This window comes from Artemia franciscana, chromosome 20 (genome assembly GCF_032884065.1).
Source record: "Artemia franciscana chromosome 20, ASM3288406v1, whole genome shotgun sequence".
NCBI classification, from domain to species: Eukaryota; Metazoa; Arthropoda; class Branchiopoda; order Anostraca; family Artemiidae; genus Artemia; species Artemia franciscana.
Window position 1 is genome coordinate 36,098,759 of NC_088882.1, and position 20,041 is coordinate 36,118,799.

General features: G+C 36.2%; 1 protein-coding gene across 1 annotated transcript in view; it reads right to left on the minus strand.

Annotated features, from left to right (window-relative positions):
• The window catches only part of LOC136040197 (angiopoietin-2-like), a gene marked incomplete in the record, with an annotated part of 69,646 nt that extends 50,479 nt beyond the window's left edge, over nt 1-19,167 (minus strand). Inside the window, 3 exon segments of the mRNA XM_065724347.1 lie at nt 4,991-5,412; nt 10,034-10,201; nt 18,929-19,167. Of these exon segments, the coding sequence (XP_065580419.1) occupies nt 4,991-5,412; nt 10,034-10,201; nt 18,929-19,065 (727 nt within the window).
• Between the last annotated feature and the right edge of the window lie 874 nt (nt 19,168-20,041).

Genomic DNA, 20,041 nt, shown 5'->3' on the forward strand with positions numbered 1-20,041 from the left:
TGGAAGGGGTGACTAAGACTACAATGTGAACCACCTTTGCCAGTAAGAACGTCCATTTCCTACTCTTCTACTCTTTACCGCTGAAGTCAACGCTAGCTCAGAAATTATGTTTCATGAGGTCCCATCCGCTCCAGCCGATATCACCTCAAATAGAAAAGCCTAGCTTTGTCTTGACTTCATTTTACTATCGGAAACTTACCAACGGCTCTATCTAACGATCCTGGGCTACTCTTGAAACTAGAGAGATGACAGTAAAACAAATTCTTTACAATATATACAAAAGTTGCAGTTTGTTTTTGGGTACACCAATTTTAGTCATGCCCATGAGAGAATCCAGGCACTTGACAAGTCGGAAGGTCATATCGTTGCAGATCAAGCATACGCTCAAGCTGAAAACTGCCGAGACATGGAATGGTGCATAAAAAGTGCTTTGCCTAGTAAACGGAAAGAACAAATCTTGCAAAAAAATTAAGTAGGAAATCATATTTTTGGGGTGGTGAAGCTGTTGGGAAGACAAAGATTATCTTCTAGAGCACACAGCGACCAGCAAAGGCTTGAGCTTCTGATAGATTCGAAAATTAACCATGAAAACTTCTTTTAGGTCATAATTTTGCTCTCGAAATATGATGTCCCTATTTAAGAACATCTGGAAAAAGTAATCGAGGATAGCAGAAAATGAAAAATCGAGCACGTATGCGAGGACAAAGTGTGAAGATGCAGCGATGGGTCGTAGCTTACAAGTCAGTTTTCTTTCTAAAACGATGGTCTAGAAAGGGATAAGGAACATTCTGAAACACATGCGGAGAGCTATAGTGAACGGAATTAGCGGAAAAAGGTACAGTATCCAAATGGACCCAATTCAGGAAGGCTGGGGTTGTTGATGAGGCTTCTATTGTGTTAAGATACGTGAAAGACGATGAAATCCACGAACGGCTCTTTGCTATCGTACCTGTCAAACATTCCTGTGGCAAGGACATGAAAGATCTCCTACAAACCAAGATCGAACAGCACGGACTCATGTACGAAAAGATAGCTCAAGAAACGTTTGACGGTGCTTCCAACAAAAGAGGCGAATTTAACGGACTTGGGTCTTACATTAAAACTGCTTTCCAGATTCGGTTTATATCTGGTGCTAAAGCTACGTTCTAAAAGTTCTCTTCGTTAATTGTCGCACTGAAGCAAAGGCAAGGAATTTTTTCGGCATGGTGAACAAAATTTCATGTTTCTTTGCAGAGTCACACAAACGAATAGGTATGTGGTGACAACAAGTAGAGAACGCAAAAGAAAGAGAGTCGAATTAAAAGGTAACACAAAATCGAAGAAAGTCGTTGGTAGGCAAAAGAGAAGCCATTTCTTTGAAAGTTTCCTAGTGACAATTGCCTGTACTTACATGCAGTGCACTTTTTTTTCCACAACGGGAAACAGCAGTTCTTTTGACTCAAACACTTCCTCTGAGACCGACCCACTGACGAGTAGGCTTACGCAGCATAAAACAATCCTAACCGCTCACTTGGTTCTTGCTGTATTTGAAGTCACTGGTCTTATTGCAAGGTATCTCCATACCAAAGGATCTAGCAGGGATGGTAAAGCAAGAAAGGATCTAGAGAGTATTTCCCTTGAAAGGGTAAAAAAACACCTCCAAGTTGTTTTCAAAGATCCAGAGCTTCTAATAGACCACTTAATTGAACCATGAAATTAGCAGCCAGTCTGAACAACAACCAGCCTGAGGGAAAGATTTTCAGATAATAAACAGCTTGTTTCCGACGTATATTTTATGCAGCTCACCACGTTTAGCCTTGTGCGCCGAGATGAAATACCATAGTCAACATTTGAGACCTTTCAGAGATGGTAAAGGCTTCTCATAACAATCTGAGGTCAGATCTAAAAATCTTTGTCCCAGTTTACGATAAAATATTTATCACGGGTCGTAAAAATAGCCAGGAGGGACCAGGGGCAGAATATGAGGATGCAATTGAGCTTGGAGCTGAATGTGCTGGGGCTGAGGTGCGACATTCAAGTTCGAGCAGTTCGTGCAACAACTGCATAATTTGCGAGTGTTGGCTTCTATTAAGGCTCAATCCGTGCTCATCAGCATACACTTCAGTTTTCTGGCCTATGAATATCGTCTGACGCTTTCGTATTGTCAAGTCAGCAGTGATCGATCCTCCAACACACTGAAACTCATTACGACAAGATTACGACTGCACTATCAGACGTTCTTTTGGAAGCATTCATGTTGAGGCCATCTGAGTAAAAGTTGCTTGATTCAGTGCTGTTTGAAGATATTTTAATAGACGTGAAAAGAGATTCGAAGACTTTAACAGACAAACCGATGATTTTTTTTCCAGAGTCTTGTAGGCCAGGAAAATAATGAAAACTATCTACACGAAGCATTGATATATCAAATTTTATCATGGCCTTTTACCAACTCATGGCTATTGACTTAGACGACGTTAAGATCATGTTCATTCATTTATGTATGTAACTGTGGGCAAAATTCTTCTTCTCCAATTTAGAATGCGATAATTCGATCCTGATTTTTAAGGAGTTAATCTCTCATGACGATAGACTATCTCGTTTGTCAATAGAGAATTTTTAATGACAGTGGTCTCTTTGATGAGGATTTGTTTTATTAGGATAATTTATAGAAATGATGGTCAGTCTTTTTGTATCATCAGTATCATCAGTTTTTTGTCAGTGCAGTAGTTTTTTCCTCTTTTAGAAACAGTTTTTTAGTTTTGTATCTCAACAAATTTATATATGTATATCTTGTGATCTGATGGAAAGTCGATAAACTCCCAATGATGCTAAACATAATTCTAAAGAGGAAAACTACCATCGATGGTCTTTGGCCCAGATTTCAATGATGCACAACGGAAGCTGAAAATTTCATGCAGCTGAAAAAATCATGCCACTCTCCCTTTTTGTGAACACCTGAGCAGATATAAAACCTGTGAAAGATATAAAACTACTCCGTGTATGAAAGGGACTGTTCCTTCTTCGACGTCCCGCTCTTTACGCTAAATTTTGACTCTTTCTCTCAATTCTACTTTATAAAACAGTAAATAACTTTAGCGTAAAGAGCGGGACGCTGAAGAGGGAACAGGCCCTTTCATACACGGAGTAATTTCCGTTCGTTTTAAATTTTAATGTCGCTCCTTACTTTCAGTTAAAAAACTTGTTTTTTTTTATTTAATTTCTGAACGTTAATTTTATTAACTTTATTAATCATTTAATTTGGATCTCGGAATTTGCGTTTTTTTTTTTTTGCTAAATGGCTTTCTCTTAGTTTTGATCAGACGATTTCGAGAAAAAGGGTGAGGGAGGAGGCCTAGTTGCCCTCCAATTTTCGGTTACTTAAAAAGGCAACTATAATTTTTTAATTCTCAACGAACGTTTTCATTAGTAAAAAAAAATATACGTAAGATACAAATTAACTTACGTAACGAACTTCTATATTCGTATATTTTTATTATGTATATGAGGGGATTTGCCCCCTCGTTAATCCCTCTCTCTTCACGCTAAATCTTTGATTTTGTCCCAATTCTTTAAGATTGACTCCCTGAATCACAAAGGCTGTAGAATAAATAGTTGAAATTACTAAAAATACTTTAGCGTAAAGAGCGAGGTATTTAGGAAGAGATGAGCCCCCCATATGCGTAATAATCTCAGTTCGTTTTAAGTTTTAATGCTGGTCCTTACTGTCAGTGGAAAAAACTTTTTCATATTTATTTTTTTATTGTTTTTTTTAAAAATAGTGCTAGAAAATCCTGCGCCCCCTTCGTGGAATTTCTCTTTTCCCATGACAAAGTCCTCCAAGGGAAGATCCTCCTACGTAGCCTCCTCCCCTCTCCAACCAAAAATCCCCCCGTAAAGATCTGTGCACTTCCAAATAACCATTACTGTATGTAAACGCTGGTCAAACTTTGTAACTTGCAGCCCCTCCCCCGGGGACTGCAGGGGAGTAAGTCAGCCCCAAAGACAGAGTTACTGTTTTTCGACTATGCTGAACAAAATTGCTATATCAAAATTTTGATCCATTGACTTTGGGAAAAAATGAGCGTGGGAGGGGGCCTAGATGCCCTCCAATTTTTTTGGTCACTTAAAAAGGGCACTAGAACTTTTCAGTTCTGTTAGAATGAGCCCTCTTGCGACATTCTAGGACCACCTTTTCGATACGATGACCCCTGAAAAAAAAAAACAAAAAACAAACAAATAAACACGCACCCGTGATTTGTCTTCTGGCAAAAAATACAAAATTCCACATTTTTGTAGATAGGAGCTTGAAACTTCTACAGTAGGGTTCTCTGATACGCATAATCTGATGGTGTTATTTTCGTTAAGATCCTACGACGTTTAGGGGGTGTTTCCCCCTATTTTCCTAAATAAGGCAAATTTTCTCAGTTTCTCTCGTAACTTTTGATGGGTAAGACTAAACTTGATGAAACTTATATATTTTAAATCAGCATTAAAATGCGATTCTTTTGATGCAGCTATTAATATCAAAATTCAATGTTTTAGAGTTTTGGTTACTATTGAGCCGGATCGCTCCTTACAGTTCGTTACCAGGAACTGTCCGATACATAAATGCATAAGATATGGGTAAAACTTTCCATCAGGACAGCTGAAAACAAACGAGAAAACTCCGGAGTATTTCTCCTGAAAATACCACTCTAAGGTCTAAAATGTTTGATAAAGAATGTGATTCAAACAACAGTATTGCCAGGATTTTTTCAAGAAGTGGGACGGATGGAGGGGGCATATACAGGGGGGATCTAGAGCAATGTCTTAAAGTAGGTCCAATGTAAAAAGGGCACCAATGAGCAAAATCTTTGGGGGGGGGGGGGCTCGATACGGCAAAGGTTCCAATAATTGACGGAACTAACATTAGAAAAATAAAAACAAGGAATAAGGGCACCAGAAAAATCTTGGGGGCTGGAGCCATAAGCATAATTAGACTGTTTAGTTTTGCTAAATAATTAAATCCTACCTCCGTTGGGGACAGCTGAAATATTTGCTGGCATCGGTGTTGTTGTCGGCACCGCAACTTCCTCACCCATTAATGCCCCTTTCACGTCAACCACTAAATCAAGGACCTTCGTCATGTGATCAGCAACAAATTCAGTTAAATATCGAATATTTTTGTCCATTAAAGTAATTTGAGTTTTTACATCGTGCAGCGTTGACTTTTCTGTGTTTTCACCTACATGATTAATCACTGTAAACGAATCTTGGCTTGGAAATGCACGAAATGTATCATTATCAGCAAAGTCATCATTAATGTCTAAATGATTAGCTAGAACGTGAATCCTGTTATTAATTGATGACACTTTTTCGTCAATAGCTGCTATTTTGGGTTCCAGTTCAATGGCTCCTGGTTCTCCAAACTGCGTTTCCTCTCGAACAAGCAGCCTATAAAGGGAAAAAGAGAGATTATTTTCCCATAGTTTTGAGATAAAAAGTGTCTTTTACTTCCATTTACTTTTTTTTGGTGAAATCTCTGACGTATTCTAACAAGACAATCAAATTATCGTTTTGTGTATGCTAGAAAAAAAGTCAACACTATTTTAATTCTTTTGTGCCGAATAACACCATATTTTACCATCTTGTTGTAGTTTCGCAGTTTGGCTATGCCAAATTTCTGATTTTTATTATTTATGTCGAATTATTTTTCGGTAGTAGATTTCAAGCCAGTCAAAAGAACAAAGATCTTGACTAGCGTGGATGTGAACGTGAACTAATGTAAATTCTGTTATTTTAAGCCAATTGGCTTTAATAAAAATGGCTTAAAATTCGGTAAAGATGTGTTATTTTAAGCCCTTTTATTTTATTTTTTAAGTTTTTAAGCCCTTTTAACGTTAACGAAAAACTTCTGAGTCACAGGATTTTTTCAAGGTAAGAATTTAGAAAATGTTTACACATTCAATATAAACAATCATTCACGCAAATGCTATTACTATAGATATATTGTCGCGAAAGCCATTATCAGAGCTGCGAACGCTCCACCTGCAATCTACTCTATTCAGAGCTTCACTGTTTACTTCCATCAACCCTCTTATTCAGTTCTATTCAGTTCCCACTCGCTTTCCATCTTTTTGTAGGTACCCTTTTTGTTTTTTTCGTGGATGTTCTGCTGTTTGTTAAGCCCTCGCTGAATATCCACAAAAAGGGTTGCCACCCGTTGAAAATAAAAGCGCTAGATTCTAGTGATTTTTTGGTACATTTAGTGATTTACTTGAAGAATCTAGTGATTTATGTGCTGATTTGGGGCTTTATATTTGTTTAGGCAATATAAAAGATAACTAGAAATAGGGATAAATTACTAGCGGTGGCAATTCTGGCTACAAAGCCGATTTTAACACTTCAGCAAGAAAATGCATGATCAACTGCACTGAAGTGCGTGGTTACGACAACGCATCTAACCAGTGTTTCGAATTGGAAATACGATTTCTTATTGCCAATATGTTTGCCTCTACGATAGATGGGACTGCCAGACTGGTTGGGACCAAGTATTTCCATAGGGAGAATATTATGTCTCCTGAAATTCTTTTCCAAATTTATTTCTTAGAATCATGTTTTTTGGAATTAAGCCCTGAAGAGTAACACTGTAAGTATAACCATAATCTGACGGACCAACGGTCTATAACGGTAAATAAGGCCTATAGCGAACTATAACTGACGGTATATAAGGGACGAACCTATTGGTATATAAGATACTTATGATTACCAAATGGTTTTATCTGTTGGATTATAAAATGTGTTTTTCCGAAAAGAACTAGTCAAACTTTATTCGAAATGGAGGGGGGTTGAAAGGTAAAAGAGTCCCTGTACGCTCACATACAGGACAAACACGTACAACACTACGAATAAGTTGCACTATAGCTTCCAATTTCAAATCAAATGAGCCTCATCTGAAGTTTATACGATTACCCATTCCGAAAAACCTTATATGCCCCCAGGGCAGGAATTACAACCCTATTCGCAGGGCGCTGGGGTCTCAACCTTAGAGGCATTGTTTATGTTTTTTGGACTATTTTGGGCAAATTTACTGTCTCATAATTTTAATCAGATTCGTTTGGCGAGGCGATGTAGTCAGGGAGGGGGGCTAGCTACCCTCCATCACTTTAGAATCTTAAAAGGGAGCTAGAACTTCCAATTTTCTGCCAAATGAGCCTCCTTTGACGATTATACAACCATCCCTTCCATGAAAATCTTAGATATCCATGGGGCATAACTTACAACCCTTGCTACCAGGCGCTGGGGGTTTCATTCAGCCCCAAAAGCCTTGTTATATGATTTTTGGACTATTTTGAATAAAATGGCTGTCTCAGAATTATATTCAATGTATTTTGGATAAAAATGACGCGTTGGGAGAACATAACTGCCCTCTGATCACGTTGACTCTTAAAAAGGGCACTAGAAATACAGATTACCAATCCAATGGATCCCCTCCGAAATATATACGACCACTCTTTCAAAAAAAAACTTTATACGCCCCCATTTCATAACTTCTCACAACTTATAAACCCTTTTTTTATTACAGGCTTCGCGACTCTATCACAGATAATGATTTACCACTAGTCCTGGTAGTTAGCTCATTTTCCAACACTGAGGTATTTGTTGTACCTACTCTTGAACGTGTCAAGGCAAGGATTTTCCGGGATTACCTCGGCTGGTAATCTATTACTTGTGGTAACTGATCGCCTGGCGAAACTCGTTTTTAGATATTCTTGGCGGGGAGTACCCTACTAAAGGTAGTCCTGACGAGCAGTACTTTGGCGATTTGATCGCAAGGGCTTTGTTCTATGAGGAACGAGCTTCAATAATTCCTTTGATTGAGAGTTATACATGTACTAAGCCCTAAGAACCCTTGCCCTGAGAGCAGTGAGGGCGGGGGTGTCTTCCCTAAAGACATAATTCACGAACCATTCATTAACAATGAACAAAACTGCTATATCTAAATTTTGATTGGATGTCTTTGGGGTAACAACGAGTGCGGGGGGGACTGGTTGCTCTCAAATTGCTTTTGACTCTTATAAAGGGCACTTTAACTTCACATTTCAAATAAAATGAGCCCCATTTGAAGTTTGTACGACCACCCATTTCTTTAAAATTCTATCTGCCCCCAGGGCGTGGATTACTACCCTATTCCCAGGACACTGGGAAATTGTGTCAACCCCATTGGCATTGTTGTATGTTCTTTGGACTATTTTGAGCAAAATTGCTATCCCACAATTTTAATCAGAGTCGTTTGGCGAAAAGGGGTAGTCAGGGAGGGGGCTAGCTACCCTACATTATTTTCGATTCTTTAAAGGGAACTAGAACTTCAAACTTTCAGCCAAATGAGCTTCCTCTAAAGCGTATACAGCCATCCCTTTCATAGAACCTTAGATGCCACTGGGGCTTGACTTAAAGCCCTTGCCCCCAGACTGGGTGTTTGCTTCAACCCCAAAAGCCTTGTTATATGATGTATAGACTATTTTGAATAGAATGGGTATCTCAAAGTTTACTTATCTCAAAGATATACTTCGGAATAATACAACCTGTGTGTAGGGGGGGGGGGTACCTACCCTCCAATCACTTTGACTCTTAAAAAGGGCACTAGAGCTTCTGATTACCAGTTCAATGAGCCCCTCCGAACTTTATATGACCACCAATTCTATATAAACCTTATGTGCCCCCAGGGCATAACCTACAACCCTTGCCCTGAGGGCTGGGGGCATTTGTCATCCTCAAAGACATAATTTCCGGAATTTTCAACTACGTTAAGCAAAATAGCTGTCCCAAAATTTTAGCTGCAAGTGTTTGGGGAAATAATGGGCTTAAGGGGGCATTTGCTCCGATCACTTTTGACTAACAAAAAGGCCACTAGTCCTCTCAATTTCCAGTCAAATGAGCCCTTTTTGAAGTTTCTACGACAATGCTTCCTATAAAAACCTTACATGTCTCAAGGGCATAACTTAAGAGTCCTTGTCCTGGGAGCTGTGATCTTCAAAGACATAATTGTCTTTGAAGGAGAGGGGGTTGTCATCTGTAAAGACATGATTTCCAGACCTTTCAACTACGTTAACCAAAATGGCTATCTCAATATTTTGATTGGATGTGTTTGGGTAAATAGTGGGCATGGGAGGAGGGTTAATTGCCCTCCAATCACTCAATTCCAGTCGAACTTCAATTCTTTCAATTTCCAGTCGAATGAGCCTTTTTGAAGTTTCTACGACAACTCCATCCAGATGAAGTGCCCTGGTCTAAGACAAATAAAAAAAACTACATTGTACCAACATCGTTCTTTACTTGGGCAGCGCTATATCGCTGCATGTGATATACTATCAAATTATGGAAAAACATTAAGTCAGAAGCAAGGAGTACACCAAGTGACACACCCCTTGTTTGAGGGAAGGGGGCCATGAGGTTATTGTGGTACACCATGGGTGAAAAGAAGAGGTGCATGCGTGATAGACATGTATCACTCTTGTTCGAACAAATGTCACTCCCAGATATCCAGCGGTTGATGTAGAGTGGGTACAAAGTACAATGTTTATGCTGTTATAGGACTAAAACGTTCGTGTTACTTCTACCCCCCCCACGTATTCCGTGAATATTCTTGTGACGTTCATCTTTCAATTTTTAAATCTAAACCATTATTAATCCCCATGCTTAAACCTATGCGATTTCGTTTAAAGAAACTGAGAAAAATTACCTGCAAATGAAAAAGGACTGACAAGCCCAGATGACCCCAATATTAACGGGAGGGGGGATGACATTATGCACGTGTACCCCTCCCCTTCAATATCGAAAGCGAATTCGAGTTTTTCAGTTAGTTTCACATCTTTCTCCTAGTTGCTTTCGCATTTGCGTTTTTTTTTTGCATTTTTGCACTTTCATTAACCTAAGCAGAGAAAAAACTTAGTTCAACCATGATATGGAATGGTCGAATTGAAAATTTTTTAGTATATATTTTCAAGGCTTGTAAGAGAAATAGAGTAGAAAAAGTCAGATGTAAGCAAACCCAAAAACAGTTTCAGAGACTTACCTTTGATCTATAGTTCGTAGGTAGTCCAAAATATCAATATGTCTGCTTTCGAAATCTTCAATTTTTCCATTGAGTCTCTCCACTGCCCTTTCAAGGGTGTCAATTTTTTTAAGCTTCGAGTCAATTGCATTCAAAATAGTGTCGAATACGGAAATCATTCGTGATTCCCTGGAAAAGAACTAAAATTTAGCTGATGTTTAGGAAAGTAAATCCTGAGCACGGTACGTCTCAGGATTTTTTCGAGGAGGAGTGTCGTTCGGTAGGGAAAATTGAATTTCATATAGAAATTTAAATAAAAGGTGCCTAGAAATCAAGAAAATTAATTAGTTCGAGGGTTGGAGTCGTGCTCTGAGACCAGCCTGGGTATGTCCAAATATTTTCTAACTGGCTTTCAAAGAGCTCGGTAAACTCATAGAATTTGAGAGGTAATTCCTCCAATAAGGGGGGGAATATAGAGGGTCTGCATGCAAGGCGTGTTAGATACAATTATTCTACATATTATGAAATAAGATTTGTCTTTAACTTCACGCTGTTCAAATACTTTACGCCCAAACACTTATAATGGCGTCCGCTTTTTTGGGCTAGTTTGAGCTAGTGGTTACGCCTGTTTGGGCTATATGTTCCTGCCGGAAACCTGGCAACCGTGCTTCACGGTGTCATTAATGTAACTGCATTGATTGTTGTAATAGCTGAGAGGTTTACGAAATAGCGTAACCTTCAAGAAAGCGCAAAAACGTGACCTTAATGTAGGTTGTTAAAAATGATCCTTTTGTAAGTTCTTAAGTCCAACTGTTTTAGACCTTCGGTCTGTTACAAAAAAAGTGCTGGTACATCAAAATTTTTATTTAAGGAAAATAACTATAACTCGCATAGAAGAAAATTATGGCTTGGCAACATTATTTGGGCTGTATTTTGTAGATTAGATGGTGAAATACTCTGTACAGGTATTTCATTGGAAGTTAAAATTCTGTATGACTGGCTCTCCTGTGCGAAATTACAAGCCAGTAGAAAGAAGGAACGTTTGAAGTCCCAAGATTTTTCATGCAGTCCCTCTGTTTTTCCGTGCCTTGGGTGAACGACAAACAGGTTTAAAATAAACTTTAAATAAATTTTAAAACGAGTAAAACTTAAATTTAATATACAAATCAAGCTGAAAAGGAACAAAATCACAACAAACATTGGTTTGGCCACTGTTCCCTTCTCCAATGGCAAAAGGACCCCCCCCCCCCCCCAAAGAAATGGAAGGACAACTTTTCGTTCCTTAGGTTACCACACCTTCTATACCTGGCAAAAGATAGAAGTCCTTGCAGTCCTTGCAATAGACTTTTAAAGAAGAGGACCCAAAATGTCCTTCAAGGACGGATGGGACTTAAGTCGAGTAAGTCATTCTTTAATCTTGGTAAAGCGTATTCAGGAACGCCACTATTATTTCTTTTTTATGGAGATGCAAGTAAGCTGTCTTTTAAAAGAGGTTTAAAACCTCTTGTGGGAAATTAAACCTGTAAAGAGAATGAGAAGTTAAATTCTATATGACTGGCTCTTCTGTGCGAAATTACAAGCCAGCAGAAAGAAGGAAACATTTTAAGTCCCAAGATTTTTTCAAGCAGTTCCTCTGTTTTTCTGTGCCTTAGGTGAACGACAAGCGATAGTCGGAGGTATCAAAACTCAATATCTGGGCATTGATCTTTGTTTTGCTCAACATGTAAACTTATATATGATCTGAAACAGATTTAAGTATATTAAGTAGATACCCGACTCATTGGGGTTTGAACACCAAAATGGACAAGAATCCCTGACTTAGTGTCAACAGAGCCTTAACTAAACGACAATAAGTTTCAAATACAAGGTCGTGTAAGGCTTACACACACGCTTATGAATTCGGTTTACTAGATTCATTGCTTTTGAAGCGTCCTACTGAGAATTTATATTCTCTTCTAGGGTTGTTTACTCTCCACCTCTCCGGAGGTCTCTACATCTACACTCTCTGGAGGTTATTCCGTGTAGTGTCACGCATGTCACAGTTTTACATACGGTAGCTGGTGTACACAATTTCTGGAGGTAGGGAACCCCTTGAATCTCATTTATTGAACCCGCTTTTAAAGTCTAATGCATGGGCATTATTATATGGTTCACATATATACCCCACGTTCAACAGAACGCGTAATTGCAATTGCTTATTGAGTAAGCGTAATTATAACGATCTATTAAACGGGGTTTGAATGTCTAAATGAATCTATTGCAAAAAACGTCTGCAATTTTTTTTTTTTTTTACAAAAAACGTATTGCAAAAAACGGTTTGAACGTCATTGCAAAAAAAGTCTTGATTATCCATCGAGCCTTTGAAACTAACAGAAAGTATTGTTAGCTTATACTAATAGGTATAGCTTATAATAATTGTATAACATAATAATGATAATATAATAATATCAATAATATAATACTAATAATTATAATAGATAGCCTATAATAATAATAATACAATATAATAATAACATAATAATGTTAATAATATGATAGTAAGAATTATAATACATAGCCTATAATAATGATATTAATATTCCAAGAATTTTAATCTGCAAAAAAGGCAGTTTGCAGCTTTTGGGGTCTGAAGCGCAAACCCCAATAAGTAAATAATTAATTACAATAGGCTTCATTAGTTGCTTTTGAACAAATTTAATTAATTGCTATTGGCTATTGAAAGCTAAAAGTTACGAAAATCCATTGCAGTAAGCTTGTAGAAAACACGGATAGTGTTAAATGAATGAAGAATGTTTTACTGGTAAAATACTTAACTAAAGATGAATTAAAAAAAGGACAGAAATTTGTTTCACAACTTTGGCTTCTAGCCGAAGTGGGGTAGAATTTAGTCACGGAGCCTCCGGGACCGGATCCACCCATTGCCCATATATCTCAATATTTTAGAGTTATTTCTCATTGTTGTGTACTTTTATATAATTTAATTATTTAGTAATTTAAACAATTAAAATAATTAATTAGTTAATTAAATTAGTAATAATGTAATTAAAACAATTTAACGTCTTTTTTTTCGTCCCACCTTTGAATAAATAACTGCGTATCTGCCTGCTAAGACACCGTGTTATGACCTGGTAATTGCCAAAGATCGTCCGTTATTTGTGTATTCAAGCAGCTAATTTCAAAATTTCAAATTTCTAATTTCTAATTTCAAATATTGTAATATTTGCATGCTCATTTTCGGTGTTGTATATTTATTGGGGCCTATCTCCTCCACCTCCCCTCCTGAATACTCCTTTTCCCAATAACTTCTTATATTTCCTTATGATTAGAACTTTTTGTTCGGATTATGTCCCATAAGGACTTTTTAGGACAGCTTTAACAGATAAAAAAAACTCCATAATAAAAGCCGGAAAATCATAAACCAAAGGTCAAACAGTTGAACAGCTAATTTATAAAACTATTCTAATATTAACTTTCGGGACCGTCTCCTTACCCTCCCCATTACCGTAAAAACTATTTTTTCTTAATAAGTTTTTAGATTTTTCTGATAACTAACCTATTTCTCGTTTTTTTCCCCTAAGGACATCTTTAGGACTGCTTGAAGAACCAAAAAAAAAGAAAAATTTTAAACCAAACATTAAGCAGATAATTACAAAACTATACTGGAACATATATAAGAGCATAACTATACTATAAATTTAAACTATACTGGAAACTATACTGGAATTTAATGCTCGTTTTCAGTTTTGAATATATTTTGGGCCTGTCTCCTTCTCCTCCCCGCCTAAAAAATCATTTTCTCAGTAACTTTTTCTACTTATTTTATATTAACCCATTTTTGTTTTATTTTTTCGAATTATGCCCATCAGGACTTTCTTTGGACGACTTTAAGTAAGTCAAAAGTTATGTTTAAAAAGAATAATGGAAAATTTTGAACGAAACATCAAGCAGTTAAGTAAATAATTACAAAAATATAGCAATATTTAAATGCTCATTTGTGGTGCTGTATGACTTTTTGGCCTGTGTCTTTCCCTTCCCCCTCCTGGAAACACTTTTTCCTAATTACTTTTTATATTTTCCTTATAGTTAGTGTAATTTTCGTGTTTTTCGAACTATGTGCCCTAAGGATTTTTTTTTTTTTTTAGGACGGCTTTAAGAGACCAAAAGTAAAAAAAAAACGGCAACATTTCAAAGCAAACATCAAGCCGTTAAGTAAATAAATAAAAAAAAACTATAAAATAATAAAATAATAAAAAAATAAAAATAATTAAAATAATATTTATTAAATTTTATTTAATATTATTTTAATAAAATAATAATAAATAATAAATAATAAAAACTATACTAATATTTACTCTTAAAATATTCATTTTCGGTGCTGAACAACAAAACCATTAAGCCAACAAAACCTGAATTTCTTCATTTACTTAGCATTTGTCCTTGAAATGGCTTCAGTGAATATATCGATTGTTTTTTCCGATAATTAAATTTCTCCTTGTTTGGACAACGCTGTGGTAAATAAAAGAAAACTACTAGAGCGGCATGACCAGGGGATTCATGAGCAGAGATAGGGGTAGGGGTTTATCCGAGGGGCGGGCCACTTTAAAAGCTGTGAATATCAAATGACCCTTACCACACGTGGCAGGAATATATCACGATCAAAAGTGGCCTGCCGGGAGGGGGGCTACCACCAATTGTTTCCTCGGCAGAAAAATAAAAACTACTGGCCCACCACTTGACTTTTCTCGACATTAATAGGCCCCCTCCCACGGAAACAGACCCAACCTATATAAACCTAAATGTACCTTCATAATCCCACCTTCTTTGAAAAGGCTTATTTTGAAAGAATAACATCAGATTGCCAGCATTAAAGAGTACCATTACGGTAATTTAGCCTCAATCACCTTTACTTTTAGAGGTCAACAGGTATAACCCTAACTCGAGTTTAATTAATTGCCTTGGAAAGACGATTTTTGTAACGGTACCCAGAGTTCTGTTCTCGATTTCTCCCTTTCACAAATTAATTTTTTGGATGTCCAAAATCCGTACACGTGGCTTATTGAACTAAACAGGAAAGGCCAACTGGTGGTTTATCAGTTCTCCTTCATTGCAAATAGAATAGCGAGACAATAATAGCGTCTTTCTACTAATACTAAATACTTACTACAACAATCAGCCACTTGAGACCAACACAGATACGCACGCACCTCGGCCATCCCAATCTATTCAAAACCTCCTCTTTTTACCTTCCGAGGAAGTTCGAATTTCCCTTAAAATTTCCCTTACGGCCTCCTCCCGCCCTATTCGAGAACGACCAGCTTGCTCGTTGGTCCTAGATGTTTGAATCACAAGGACGATCTGCACTTGCGTGTTACATTGTACACACTCGAGAATTCGGACCCTATAGGTCAGACAATAACCGGTTTATACCTGTCAGTATTTAAAGAAAATTAGCTTAGGCTCAGTTGAAATCTACGTTAGAGGTATGTTTTTATTAAATATTCAATATATAAAGATGGTATTTTGCTCGGTTAGGTTAGGTGTTTAATATAATGCTTTCTGTGTGACCCCCCCCCCACCATAATTCTTGGTTGTAGTTTTCATAATTGTGTTACTAAAGTATTGTATTTTCATCGAAATTTTGTATATTTCGTTAGGATTAATCTAAGTTCACTTCCCGAGTGTGTACCAAATAATACACAAATACCGCACGATCTTTGGCAATTACCAGGTCAAAACACAGCATCTTAGCAGGCAGATACGCAGTTATTTATTCAAAGATGGGAGATTAAAAAATACGTTAAATTGTTTTTAATTACATAATTATTAATTTAATTAACTAATTAATTATTTTAGTTGTTTAAATTACTAAATAATGAAATTAAATAAAAGTATACAACAATGAGAAATAAATCTAAAATATTGAGATATATGGGAAATGGGTGGACCCGGTCCCGGAGGCTCCCTGACTAAATTCTATCCCACTTCGGCTAGAAGCCTAAGTTGGGAAAAAATTTCTGTCCTTTCTTAATTCATCTTTAGTTAAGTATTTTACCAGTAAAATATTCTTCATTCATTTAACACTATCCCTGTTTTCTACAAGCTTACTCCAATTGATTTTCGTAACTTTTAGCTTTCAAAAGCCATTAATGAAACCTATTGTAATTAATTATTTGCTTATTGGACTTTGCGTTTCAGAGCTCAATTAGCTGCAAGTTGCCTTTTTGGCACATTAAAACTCTTGGAATATTAATATTATTATTATAGGCTATGTATTATAATTATCATTATCATTATATTATATTATATATATACTCATTATTATGTTATATAATTATTATAAGCTATATCTATTAGTATAAGCTAACAATACTTCCTGTTAGTTTCAAAGACTCTATGGGTTTTCGAGACTTTTTTGCAATGGCGTTCAAACCGCGTTTAATAGATCGTAATAATTACGCATTTAATAAGCTATTGCAAGTACTCGTTCTGTTGAACGTGGCGTAAATATGTGATAACATATAATAATATGTGAACCGTCTAAAAATGCCCAAACATTAGACTTTAAAAGTGGGGTCAATAAATGAGATATAAGTATAAATGAGATATAAATTAGATATACAGATACTTAACTAGGCATATGCTCAATTCTTATTTCATTTTATGTAAAATAGTTAAAGTAAACATATTTTAGCTGCAGTTCCACCATGTTTTACCCCACCCCTCATGCGAAAATATATGACCCGGATTATATATTTTCAATGTTTTCTGGTTCTCGATTTCGTCGCAATCGATTCCTTTATGAATATTAAATAAAAAAAACTAGTTTTTTTTAACTGAAAGTAAGGAGCGACATCAAAACTTAAAACGAACAGAAATTACTCCGTGTATGAAAGGGGCTGTTCCCTTCTCAGCGCCCTGCTCGATACGCTAAAGTTTGACTCTTTCTCTCAATTCTACTTTATTAAACAGTAAAAAACTTTAGCGTGAAGAGCAGGGCGTTCCCGCACTTCTTGAGTGCGGTCCCTATAATACACAATTACCGCATTGACTGGTATGTTAACCTTATTTGTGCGTCAAACAAAATTTGCCCCAAATTTACCTTTTTTTCACTTGACAGTTTTTTTGAAACACATTATTTTGAAGACTTTTGGCTACTATGAGCTGTTTTAAGCCCCTTTAAGGGCTCAAGAAAAACTTACCTTATGAACAATTAGAGCATAAAAATGTTTTCAAGAGTTGCATTCATTATCTTCCAAGCTTTGTTTCCAAAAGGATATTTTTTTTATTTATTTCGTATGCTGACTAATGGTCTGCGTTGTGAAGGTGTCGATCTCCTAAATCGATGCCTTCGACCGGGAGTGTAATCCATGATAGGGGGCAAATCATCCGACACTTCGCATATTTGCCCCAGATTTCTCCAGGAACCCATTTAGAGCCGGGTCCACTCCGGCTGTGCTTACATAGTCACACTATTGATCCCCTGCCAAACCGAATAACCAGCGACACCGGGACTCGGTATTGACGGTAAAGAGCAAGGTATTGACGAGGGGAGTGTACCCCTTCATATACGTGAAAATTTCTTTTCGTATTAAGTTTAATGTTGCTCCTTACTTTAAGTTGAATTTATCATTATTTTCTTTTTTATTTCATAAGGTATAATAGAATTGCAGTTGAAATGTTTTCAGTACATTTATTTTGCAAATAAAAAAGTTCGAAGTTTTGTTTTTAACCCTTTTATCTATCCAAAAGAAAAGGGTATCAAGAAGAGAAAAAAGGGTGTCATCTTTGAGGGTCCTAAAAGGGCTTAAAATTCAATTTCAAAAATTTGGAGAAATATTGGAAAACTTGCAATATTGCAATTTTCAAAAATGTTGAGCAGTTCATATGGTCGACCTAAGAATAGAGTGAGCATATCACTCGATGCCGTTTTCTATGCTTTTTCTGAGCATAATAATTACTTTTCTCGCAAATTCAATTTTAGGCGTTTTTTTACTCTTGAAAATGATAATTTATTTCTATGGTTTTTGGGTATAAAACGAGATAAAACATTGGTTTGACCCTTTTATTATATTTCATTATAAATCTATGTTGTTGAAGCTATATAATCTGCAAGCTTTGATTTGTCACAATCAAGTTGGATAAATAAAATTCAAAAGAAAATCTTCAGTTTTCTATCCTCCATGTTACTTCTGTTGATAACAAAATAATATTATTTTTTCTCAGCGCCGTTTTCTCGGTTGTTTTCGACAAAATAATACTAAATTTTCTCAGGGCCAAAATTATTTATAATAAGGTTAGGTTAGGTTGGGTCAGGTTAGGTCAAAAAGTGCTTAAATTGGAATTTACGGTATAAGCGATTATTATATTTGTAGAGAACATAAAAAAGGCATCGAGTGGTATGTTCACTTTATCGATAAGTTAATTATATGAACTGCGAAAAATTTACCACCTAACCTAACTATAAATAATTTTGGCACTGAGAAAACTTATTATTATTTGGTCAGAAACGACCGAGAAAACGGCGCTGAGAAAACATAGTATTATTTTGACGATAACGACCGATACTTCAGTTGAAAATTCGTCATTTTTAAGATCTCAAAAAGTGCTTAAATTTGAATTTGCGATAGAAGCATATTATTATATTCGTAAAGAGCGTAAAAAAAAGGTATCGAGTGGTAAGTTCACTTTATTCGTAAGTCAATTGTATGAACTGGGATATATTTACCGAAAAATATTCAGAAAGAGCATAAAAAAGGCTTTGAGTTGTACATTTTCCTTATGCGTAGGCCATAAACAGCCGCAAATTTACCGACTAAAACAGTTACAGACTATAGGCTTTGTCTTTTTGTGAGCCTTACTTATTTTGTAAGCAAATATTTTGTTAAAATATTTTCATTCTTGAATTTGCATACTTACTGAAAATCAGAGCTTGAATCATTTCGAATCCTTATTCTGCTTCTTCCATAGGTATTTGTAGGGCTGACACAATTCACAGTTACTCGATTAAGGAGCAGAAATGAAACAACAATAACTATTACACGGCCACAGCCCATTTTACATAGTTTGAAGTTAGTTCACATAGCCTTTAAATCCCTTTGGTTATTTTAGTAGAACTGAATCCACCTGTCTCTCTCTGATAACTAACTTACTCAGCGTTATAGTTACAAGCCTTGTTTTAGTTGAATCGGCTTTTACAAGGACTCGCATGGTCAATCCTGTCTTGAGTTAAACGGTTGCTTAATTGTGATTGTGATTGACTATCACTCGAAAATAACTCGCTTGTTTTTGTAAATATAACTGGACTAGCTTTTTCATCTCTAGATCTCTCTCTCTCTCTCTCTTTCACTCTTTAAATAAAAGTTGAGATACTTTAGAATTAATCTTCTTTACCTTCTTGTGATTTTTTTTGTACCTAAATTTCAAAAAAGTACTTGTGTATATAATGATAAACTCGAGATGTGAAGTTAGGTTAATCCTAATGAAGTTAGGTTAGTCCTTCCCAAAGGACTGGAGAACTTCAATTATACTACCATTATATAAGAAAGGAGACAAGACTGAATGTAGAAATTACCGAGGAATAGGTCTTACAGATATCGCCAGCTAATGAAATATACCAAAATATGATGAACAAATATTAGAAACAAATTTGGGCTATATATTTGCACATTGGGAGGGTGGGGGTGAAGTATATCGGGTCTGCATTCAAAATGTGTTAGCTACAATTGTTCTGCATATTATGAAGTAAGAATTGTTGGTACTTGTCAGTTATTGGAAATAAACCCAAGAAGTGGTTAAGTTAATCCTAATAAAAAATAACAAACCATTATAATAAATAATACTTTAGGAACAAATTAAGGAAACCTAACCAAATTTAGCCTATCTTAACCTAACCTCCACTCTCATCCCTAATGTGCAAATATATATCCCACATACACGTCCAATGCATTGTATCATCCGTCACTTGTTTTGTAGTTATGGAAAAGGTTTTCTGAGATGTAGCCTTAGTGTCATTCTCGAATGCGTTTGCAA